This window comes from Abramis brama (assembly GCF_963993115.1).
Source record: "Abramis brama genome assembly, chromosome: 1".
NCBI lineage: Eukaryota > Metazoa > Chordata > Actinopteri > Cypriniformes > Leuciscidae > Abramis > Abramis brama.
The window spans coordinates 756,449-766,528 of NC_139963.1; the positions used below are offsets into that span (position 1 = coordinate 756,449).

The following is a 10,080-nucleotide window of genomic DNA, read 5'->3' on the forward strand; positions in this document are numbered from 1 at the left end:
AAAAGTAGAGGAAAAAAAGCTAGGAAAGAGCAGGTTCAAGAAGACCAGACAAAGGAAAAGATGGTTCAAGAAACCATGTCTGACATTGAACACAGTAACTCAGATGATTCTGTGACAGGAAGTGAGTGTGAATCCGTGAGTTCAGTTGACTCAGTCTCTCAAAGAAGATCTGGGAGGAGTGCTTACACCCTTGAAAAAATTAAATCTTTTTTGCAGAACACAAAAGGCATGAAGGGAGTTCAAGTACAAGACTTTTTTCCTGATACTGAAATGTTCATAGAGGCTGCAAGAATGTCAATGAAGGAAATTGGTCTAGGGGGTCTCACAGAACAGGAAGTATATAGGTTAAAGAAACTAGTTCAAAAGGTGAGATCCAGTAGATTAAATGATGAAAAGGAAGTGTTTTAATTTTTCTTTTTTCTTTGTCAACTTCTTGTTTTTGTTTTGCACAGTTTCTTTTTTTTCTAATTTATTTATGAGTAATTTAAGATTGGGCAGCCTGAACATGAATGGTGCAAGGGATTTTAGGAAAAGAGCAATACTTTATGAGTTGATAAGACAAAAAAAGATTGATGTTATGTTTCTTCAAGAAACACATAGTGATATAAAAAATGAAAGTGAATGGATGGTGGAATGGGAAGGAAAGGTGATAGTGAGTCACAAGACTACCACTAGTGGAGGTGTAGCAACTTTACTAAGAAATAATATAAATCCAGTCTCATGTGAAATAGAGCATGTAGTCGGGGGACAGTTGCTGAAGTTACGGCTTGAGTTTGAACATTTTTCTGTTGTATTTATAAATGTGTATGCTCCAGTATTGGGAAGTGAAAGAGTGATGTTTTTAAATAAAGTTAGAGATATTGTAAAGAGTTGTAAGTCTGAAGAGTTTTTATTTCTAGGGGGTGATTTTAATTGTACAGAAGATGATAAAATTGATAGAAATCACAAAGAACCACATATGCCTTCGCAGTGTGTTTTAAAACAAATTCTGAAAGAATGTGAATTGTATGACATTTGGAGGGTTCTGAATGAAACTCAGAGGCAGTACACATGGACACAAGTGAGGGAACATTATGTGACAATGGCTAGACTAGACAGGTGGTATTGTTTTAAACATCATTTTAATATTATTAAACAATGTGCAATTTCTCCTGTGGGCTTCTCAGATCATGGTCTAGTCAGTTGTAATGTTTTTATCACTAATGTAAAGCCAAGAAGTGCTTATTGGCATTTTAATACGGTTTTATTGCAAGATAATTTTTTTTGTGAGGTGTTTGGCCATTTTTGGCAACAGTTTAAGAATAAGAAGTCATCCTTTGACTCTTTGCAACAATGGTGGGACATTGCAAAAATAGAGATACAGCAACTGTGCCGTATGTATACGTTCAATGTTTCGAGAGACATTTCCCGATCCCTGAAAGATCTAGAGAAAGAGATAATTGAAATGCAAAATTTAATGGAATCTGTTAGAGACAGAGAATGTGTCAAAATTGTAAAGGATAAAAAGAAACTTTTAGATGATTTGTTGGGGGTTAAAGCACAGGGTGCTCTGGTACGCTCGCGTTTTCAGAGTGTAGCACAGATGGATGGCCCAACCAGTTTCTTTTTTGGACTTGAAAAGAAAAATGGCCAAAATAGAACCATGCATTCCTTGTTATCTGAATCAGGCATAGAAATTATAGAGGCTAAGGAAATAAGAAAAAGAGCGGTAGGTTTTTATTCTGAGTTATATAAGAGTGGTCACGTGGAGGTGAACGATATAGCCAGTAAGTTTTATGTGAGTCTGCCTAAAGTTCCGGATGAAGCAAACACTGAGCTGGAAAAACCTTTTACGAAAGGTGAGCTGTATAACGCCCTAAAGAGTATGGAGTGCGGGAAAGCTCCAGGGATCGACGGAATTCCTGTTGAGTTTTATAAATCCCTCTGGGCAGTTTTGGGTGATGATCTTCTGGAGGTGATTAATGACAGCTTGACCAGAGGGTCGCTGCCGATAAGCTGCCGGAGAGCAGTGATCACCCTGTTACCGAAAAAAGGAGACCTCAGGAACATAAAGAACTGGCGACCTGTGTCACTCTTATGCTCTGATATAACAATCCTATCTAAAGCCTTAGCAGTTAGGTTGAGAGAAGTGATTGGTGGGGTCATACATATAGACCAGACATACTGTGTTCCCAATAGATCGATCTTTGACAACATTCATTTAATTAGGGATATTTTGGGCATCTCTGGATCATTGGATTTAGATTTTGGCCTTATTTCCTTAGACCAGGAAAAAGCCTTTGACCAGGTTGAGCATAAGTACCTCTGGAAGACTCTGAGTGAGTTTGGTTTCAGCCCGGGTTTTATTAAAATGATTGGGGTGTTGTATGCAAACATTGAGAGTATACTCAAAATAAATGGAGGTTTGAGTGTTCCTTTTAAAATTACAAGAGGTATTAGACAAGGGTGTGCACTTTCTGGCATGTTGTATTCTTTAGCCATTGAACCTCTGCTGTTAAGGATTAGGGAAAACATTGATGGGTGGAGTATACCGCAATCTGGGTATAAGATTAAGTTATCAGCTTATGCTGACGATATTGTGGTTATGATAAAAAATCAAGAGGAGGTAAACACTTTACAGGTAATTTTAAATGAGTTTGGTCAATTGTCTTCAGCTAAAGTAAACTGGTGTGAGAGTGAAGCCATTGTAGGCAGAAAATGGGAAGGTAGATGCCTTCCTAAACTACCTGGTGGACTTGAGTGGAAGAAAAGTGGTTTTAAATATTTGGGTGTTTATCTCGGAGATGATTCAATGTTGCAAAAAAACTGGGAAGGGGTTTTGGAAAAAACAAAAGGACGTCTGGAAAAATGGAGATGGTTGTGGCCAAAAATGTCCTTTAGAGGACATGTGACAATTATTAATAATCTGGTGGCTTCAACGTTCTGGCATCGTTTGGCGTGTACTGAGCCGCCAAGTGGACTTCTCGCAAAACTGCAGGCTGTAATAGTGGACTTTTTCTGGACTAAACTTCACTGGATACCGCAGAGTGTACTCTATCTTCCTAGAGAGGAAGGGGGACAAGGACTGATACACCTGGTCAGCAGGGGAGCAACATTTCGCTTACAGTTCATTCAAAGACTTTTAACAGGTCCAGAGGATCTGGTTTGGAGAAACGTTGCTGGATCTATCTTAAGACAAGCTGGAGGTCTGGGTTTGGACTTTACTTTGTTTTTAATGGATTCTAACAAGATTCCACTGAATGGACTGACACCTTTTTATAAGGGGCTTTTTAGAGTGTGGAGCTTTTTTAAAAAGAGAAGAGGGGTTTCGGAATCATCTTTATTTTGGTTATTAGAAGAGCCAACTGTGTTTGGAGCTAGGTTGGATGTATGTAATGAAATTGCATGTGGATTTGAAAATGTAATGTGTTCTTCAAAAAAGGTTAAGTTGTGTGATCTGATAGCTAAGGGGGGTACTGAGTTAAATAACTCGCAAGAGGTAGCATCTGGTCTAAAATTAAAGTCGGAAAGATTGGCAAGAAAATTGTTGGAGGTTTTAAAACAGAGACTTACGATGGAAGAAAAGCTTCTACTTGTGATTTATGGGGAAGGGAAAGTTTCTCCAAACAATAAAGATCCTTTTCCTGAAGTTTTCTTTACTCCTGATCTTAAAGGAGCTAATGGGGGGATGTTGGAGAACTTGGAAGATTTAAGTATTCACGAGGCTGACCGTAAGAAATTGTATCGAAACTGTGTTAAAGTTTTAAATAAGAAAGTTTTAGATGGAAGAGTAGACACTGTTTGGAGAGACAAACTTGGCTTGGATCAGAGTATAAAACCTGTGTGTTGAGTATTGTATAAACCTCCTTTGGGAAAAAGAGTGGGGGATCTTCAATGGAGGATTTTACACGGGGCAGTTGCTGTCAATGCTTTTATAAGTGTTATTAATCCTAATGTGTCTAATGGGTGTCCTTTTTGTACAAAAAGGGAGACAATCTTTCATTGTTTTATGGAGTGTTCAAGGTTGGGTTATTTTTTAGATTTTCTTAAATTGTTGTTTAACAAGTTAAATGAATGTTTTACTGTTCAGAGTTTTATTCTTGGTTACCGGTATGTAGCAAAAAATAGAATAAAATGTCAACTTTTAAACTTCATTATAGGTGAAGCAAAAATGGCAATATATTTAAGCAGGAAGAACAAAATTGAAGGGTCAGAAGGATGTGAGTTTGTGCCTATTTTAAAAAACAGGATAAAATCAAGAGTGTGGATTGATTTTAAATTCTATAAAATGATGAAGGACTTGACGTCTTTTTCAAATCAGTGGTGTTACAATGATGCAGTTTGTTTTGTTGTAGATGATCTTTTATTTTTTTCTTGTGTGCTACAATAAGTATCACTAATGTGACATGTATTGTTGTGGTTATATTTATATTGGAATTGTGTTGTAATGTATAAGAATTGTAAAATAAATGTTTTGTTAAAATTCAAATTCTCTCTCTCTCTCTCTCTCTCTCTCTCTCTCTGTGTGTCACATAATACATCCAGTTTTTGGGGCTGAACTAATACATCCTGGTGCAATTTCTGATTCATAATTCAACAAATACAGTGCCAATTATACAGGTTCATGGGTTTATTAGTCAGTAAGCACATGCTGCACATGAACTGTGTTGTAAGTCGCTTTGAATAAATTCCTGCTTAAGAAATAAATGCAAGGCAAATCTTCAAAAAAAGTAAAGCTGTAAATATGTAAACCTGGAAAACATCTGACTGTGAGTTTGCTTACAGGTTTGTTGCAGCTTTCTTGTCACTCTACTATCAACCTGATGAACACGTGCAGAAGGACACAGAGCTGCAGCGTTGGATCAGTGAGATATTCACCAATGGCTTCCTGGGAAACCAGGAATTGTTGCCATATTAAGACATTTAATCCAACAAAGGTTTCCTTTCTTTTGTGTGTGTGTTCAGATTAGTATTTGCACAGCATAAGATATATAGAATCATTGATAGAATAGATAGATAGGATAGATGGAAAATCTATTGGAAAATCTATAATTTTTGATATTTGCTTTGAGGCACAACCTCTTTTGTAACCCCCACTGTAATTCACTGTTTTATGGAAAATAACTGAACCAGGTCAATAGTCAAAGTTAGTTTGGTTTATGGCTTCACTTTCCATTTTTGAGTGAGTGAGTGAGTGAGTGAGTGAGTGAGTGTGAGTGAGTGAGTGTGAGTGAGTGAGTGTGAGTGAGTGTGAGTGAGTGAGTGAGCATGTCTAAATATCCTAAACTGAGTTCCTCACAGAAACAGCCTTTCATTCTTCTTCCCAGGAATACCATCATCTTTTCAGACATTGGAAGAGCTTATCAAGTTTGTCACCATGGTGATCTTCACTGCATCAGCCCAACATGCCGCTGTAAACAGTGGACAGGTCAGTTAGTACAAGTCAATTCACTTCCAATCACACAGAGCCATTAAAGCTGCAGGCCGTGATCCTAATCTCATACACTTTTCCTCAAATCCAGCGAATTCCGCCACACATTCCTCTAGCTGTGCATTCAGTGTCACGTGTTCATGTGTTTTGATTCATGTGTATAGTTCTGTTCCAGTGTTTTGCGGCCTGTGTGTTGAGCCGAGCGCACACTGTGCGATTTTGGCCACGATTAGGCCGTCTGAGAGAAATTTAGCAAATCCTAAAAGATTCCTCTGATCTTTGGCTAAAATCTGAAGTCTTCGATCGTTAGTTTGACATATGACCGCTGCAATCACATTTTACCACTGTCAGAAGATTTGAATCTCAGTCCTGCAGTGTGACTTCTCCTACGACGACCATCAAATTGTCTTTGTTTTTCAAGACAAGCCATGACCAAAATTAACGTTAGAGATTTCTTTGTACCCATCATTTCAATCCTCACTGTCACCGTCATTGATTGATGAGGTAAAACTCCTGACGAGTTTTCTTGCATTTGTACGTTTTTAACACGTCTTTACTGTCGTACAGTCTGATATTTATGACAACTGAGATCTTACAGTGTGACATGGCTTACAGCGAGGACCATGTTCGTACAGTCTGACAAGCAACTTCTTCTTCTTGCTGGTTCATGGCGGTTGGCATACAACTTTTAGGTGCTATTGTCTCCTTCCCATTTATAACATTTATTCTTGTACCATCCCCATTATTAATACATACTAGATTTAATACATATGAACCCTCTGGGGTCTGGGGTGTTTTTGGGGTCCTTGAGATGTTCTGACATGCCCTGACATTTGTGCTTTTTTCAGTTGCTTATAAACATATTAATGGCAAAGGTATAATTACACTCTATATAGCACAAACAGGGCTACCATAATATGTGAGCAACATGTATGTACATGTTTGTATTTTTGAGAGAATAATGTTTATGCGTGGTTATTGAAAAAACTAAAATCTAAAGTTTCTGAAATAAGGCCACAAAACACATACTAAATATGTGTCAATAAGACTTTTTTCAATATATATATATATATTCTACCAAATTGGTTCACAGTTGGACGCATCTCTTTTTTTATTTTATTTTTCCATGTCTAGTAATTGTGCAGTTAATTCTAATACTGTATTTTCAGTTTTGGAATATTTATCCTCTCCCCAAATTTGTCACTAATAAAACACAATAAAAATTATTTAAAGAAAAGGCTTATATTTACCTTTTAATAGTTTGTTTACATCTACCTTGTAAATATTTTTTATTTTTTATTAAAAAGGTTACAATTACAACAACAATTCAAGTGTAATCTTTCTTTGTAAAAACTAAAGTATACATTTTATCAAACATATTTCAAAGTTAAGGATTCATTACTTTGAATATAGCCTAGGCTACATTGGAACAAACACTATAACATATTATTTGATTACTTTATTTTTGACAAAACATACTATATTTAACATATGAGCAAAAATTGGCAAACAAAAGCTTAGATGTTGCAGATATTTTACAGTAAAAATGTATAATCTATCCAAAACTAGTCAACGAAATGTTGTCTTTTATATGTCTGTAACATAGGTCTTTCGTTTTTATAAGAAATATAAATGTTAATTAGCAGTTTAATACGTTGCTTATACAAATACATTTTATTTCAACATATTTCAGTTGATTTTTACTCATCTCAGTATAGCAATATAGTTTGCTAAAAGCGGATCATTCATTCACACACAGAAACGCGATTCAAATTTAAACCGTCTTTATGCCAGTTGTGGTAAACAGCGCATCTCTGCCGTTCATTCATTCACACACAGAAACGTGATTCACTTGAGAATGAAAAAACTTACTACAGTATTCCATAGTTCAGGATCCGAAATACCAGCAGTCAGATTCACCGTGTTCACTCTGAAGGAATCACTCACATTGGCTGTGCACTTGTAATGACACATCAAGGATGTTAAGAGGCTAAAAGCAGGCTTAAATTGAAGTCAACAGGGTGCAAATATTAAAAAGAGGATAACATGATGTAGGCAACACCGATTTTTGTCATTGTTCTCTGTACTGACAGCACTCCAAATTTACAAAAAAAATGAGCTCAATGTTAAAATTGACCGGAGTTCTCCTTTAATACATACCTTTTCTGTCAAAGATACTAGAAAAGGCAGTATCCTCACAACTATGTTCCTTTCTAGAAAGAAATGATATCTGTGAGGATTTCCAGTCCGGATTTAGACCGTACCATAGTACTGAGACTGCTCTTGTTAGAGTCACACATGATTTGCTCTTATCATCCGATCGTGGTTGTGTCTCTCTATTAGTGTTACTCGATCTTAGTGCTGCATTTGATACCACTGACCTGGCTTTAATTAGTTCAGTCTTCCTCCGGCCCATGATTTCCTCCGTTACAGATTTGATTAGAGTCCTTAGTTCAGGTGTGTCTTGTTAATTAGTCTCATTAGTTCCTCTGTTTGTGGTGTGCTTAAGCCCCGTTTAGTCGTATCCCGTTGTCGGTTCTAACATTTAGTTGGTTGTTCTATTCCTGATCATGACGTTCTGTTTTGTCAAGATTTGAGTTTGTTCTTGAAATTAAAGTTTAAGACTGCTGCACTTAGATCTTGTTTCATCTCTACTGCAACCTACAGTGACATTCAGCGTTCAAGCTCAAAAAACCCTCTGTTGTTCTGGCTCTGTGAATGGGGAAACAAACATGGTGGTTTGGACCGAGCCATAAACAATCCCAGCCGATCAAGCTTCAGCATCATGAAGGGGAGGGTTTTCATTTGATTGGCTATTGAGCTCAAATGTCAACAACCTTTCACAAACCCATATTTGCAGACTCTGCTTTAAACTGTTTGTTATTAACATTACCTCAAGAAGCTTTAACCTCCTAGGGCAGTGGTTCTCTAAGTGTGGGGGTGCACGGATACTGCAGAGCTGGCGCAGGAGATCAGCAGAGAAACTGAACTCAGACGTTACAGCGGCTTTCAAGTGCTGAATAGTGGTTGGCGCTCTGCCTTGATAAAGCAGCACCGATCGCCAATTCCACTGAATCGTTCTTCTTAAGACTGTTGAATTGTCACCAGATTGTTTTTAAGTGTTTAAGGGGGACATGACTAAAAAGTTTGAGAACCCCTGCCCTATTGCAAGTAGCCCAGGACAACAAGAAAAACCTGTCAATATCCACTTTCCATGGCCTAAGTCATGTTAATTATGTGCTCTTGTTATTCTTTATGAATATTTGACTTGTATATCACATTTCTCACAAATTCTTCCCCCCAGTATGACTTTGGCGGCTGGATGCCTAACTACCCCACTCTCCTCCGAAAGCCTCCTCCCAAGAAGAAAGGCCAGACCGATGAGCGCATGATCCTGGAGACCCTGCCTGATGTGAGAACGACGGTGAATGGGGTGGCTGTCCTGAAACTCCTGAGCAACGACTCTGCAGACCATGTGAGTTTTACACCATCAGGGCACATGTTAAAAGACTGCAAAATGGTGTCATATTACTCTGGATGACAGTGGCTTACTTGCACTGCTTTCATTCCTCTAGTTTGCATTACCTGATTGTTACATAACAAAGCAGATTAGCAAACAGTAAGCATGTGTTGCAGTGGGCTCTTACAGAGTATTAGTGCTGTCATACGCACTGTGTTAAACATTGTTATAAACATGTTTCTTATCAACATGTTATTTACGATTACAACCTTGATACCCTGTCCGTAGTACCCTCTGGGAGAATTCCCTGAAAATCTGTATGATGAAGAGGTCCCCTGCAAGCTCATTAAAGATTTTAAAGAGGATCTGAGGAAGATGTCAGATGACATCAAGAAGCGGAACAAGAAGTTGGAGCTTCCCTACACCTATCTGAACCCCGAAAAAGTGGACAACAGTGTAGCCATCTGAAAGGATACAGTAGTCCTTAATACATTTGTCTTTCTATTAATAGCTTTGTAAATAAAAATAAAGACCAAAGCAAAAATAAATCACAGTGAGTCATGGATGTTGCCTTTCAGAGAAAATAAAAAATGATGTGAAAGGCTCTGCTTAATGTGTGGTGCATTTGTTTTTTAACTTGTGGATTATGATATATGTTTTTACAGCTGTGGTGCCATCTAGTGACATTAATCAGTACAATCCTGCAATATTAAACTGCATATGTGGCAGGACCATCAGGTAATGGGAAAAATAGAGACCCCAGAACTATACTTAACACTCGCCTACGCCACCCGGAATACACTGGGAAATATCAGCCCTATACAGGGGGGCTCACAGGTTCGTTACCAATATGCGGGCGAGTAGAGAGACAGGTCTATATTCCCAAGTCACAAAAAAGGAACAAAGAAAAAACAAAAACAACTGCAGATGTACAAAATAGAAAAAAACAAATAAAAAAGAAAATTGAAAGTAGGGAGATGGACTGCTGTAGTCCTCAATTGCTACACCCCGCTTAACTACACACACACACACACACACACACACACACACACACACACACACACACACACACACACACACACACACACACACACACACACACAGGTGATAATCTATCCAACCTATGAGGCACACACAGAACACAATGTGGACACCATTAAGTGACAGCAGTACACAAGTGACCTAACCCTTTTTTCAGTTGCTTATAAAC

General features: G+C 37.8%; 1 protein-coding gene across 1 annotated transcript; it reads left to right on the plus strand.

The window, feature by feature from the left end:
- The first annotated feature begins 5,258 nt into the window (after positions 1 to 5,258).
- On the plus strand, positions 5,259 to 9,467 carry LOC311091326 (hydroperoxide isomerase ALOXE3-like). Its single transcript, XM_084127213.1, has 3 exons — positions 5,259 to 5,407; positions 8,715 to 8,885; positions 9,159 to 9,467. The coding sequence occupies exons 1-3, from the start codon at positions 5,357 to 5,359 to the stop codon at positions 9,336 to 9,338; spliced, it is 402 nt and encodes a 133-aa protein (XP_083983339.1). The 5' UTR covers positions 5,259 to 5,356; the 3' UTR covers positions 9,339 to 9,467.
- The last annotated feature ends 613 nt before the right edge of the window (positions 9,468 to 10,080 follow it).

Bases quoted from the DNA above. Each gene is read 5' to 3' on its own strand.
- LOC311091326 (XM_084127213.1), top strand. From the start codon at position 5,357: ATGGTGATCTTCACTGCATCAGCCCAACATGCCGCTGTAAACAGTGGA. The intron at 5,408-8,714 runs GTCAGTTAGTAC...TCTTCCCCCCAG, and splicing joins CCGCTGTAAACAGTGGACAG to TATGACTTTGGCGGCTGGAT. The intron at 8,886-9,158 runs GTGAGTTTTACA...CCCTGTCCGTAG, and splicing joins GCAACGACTCTGCAGACCAT to TACCCTCTGGGAGAATTCCC.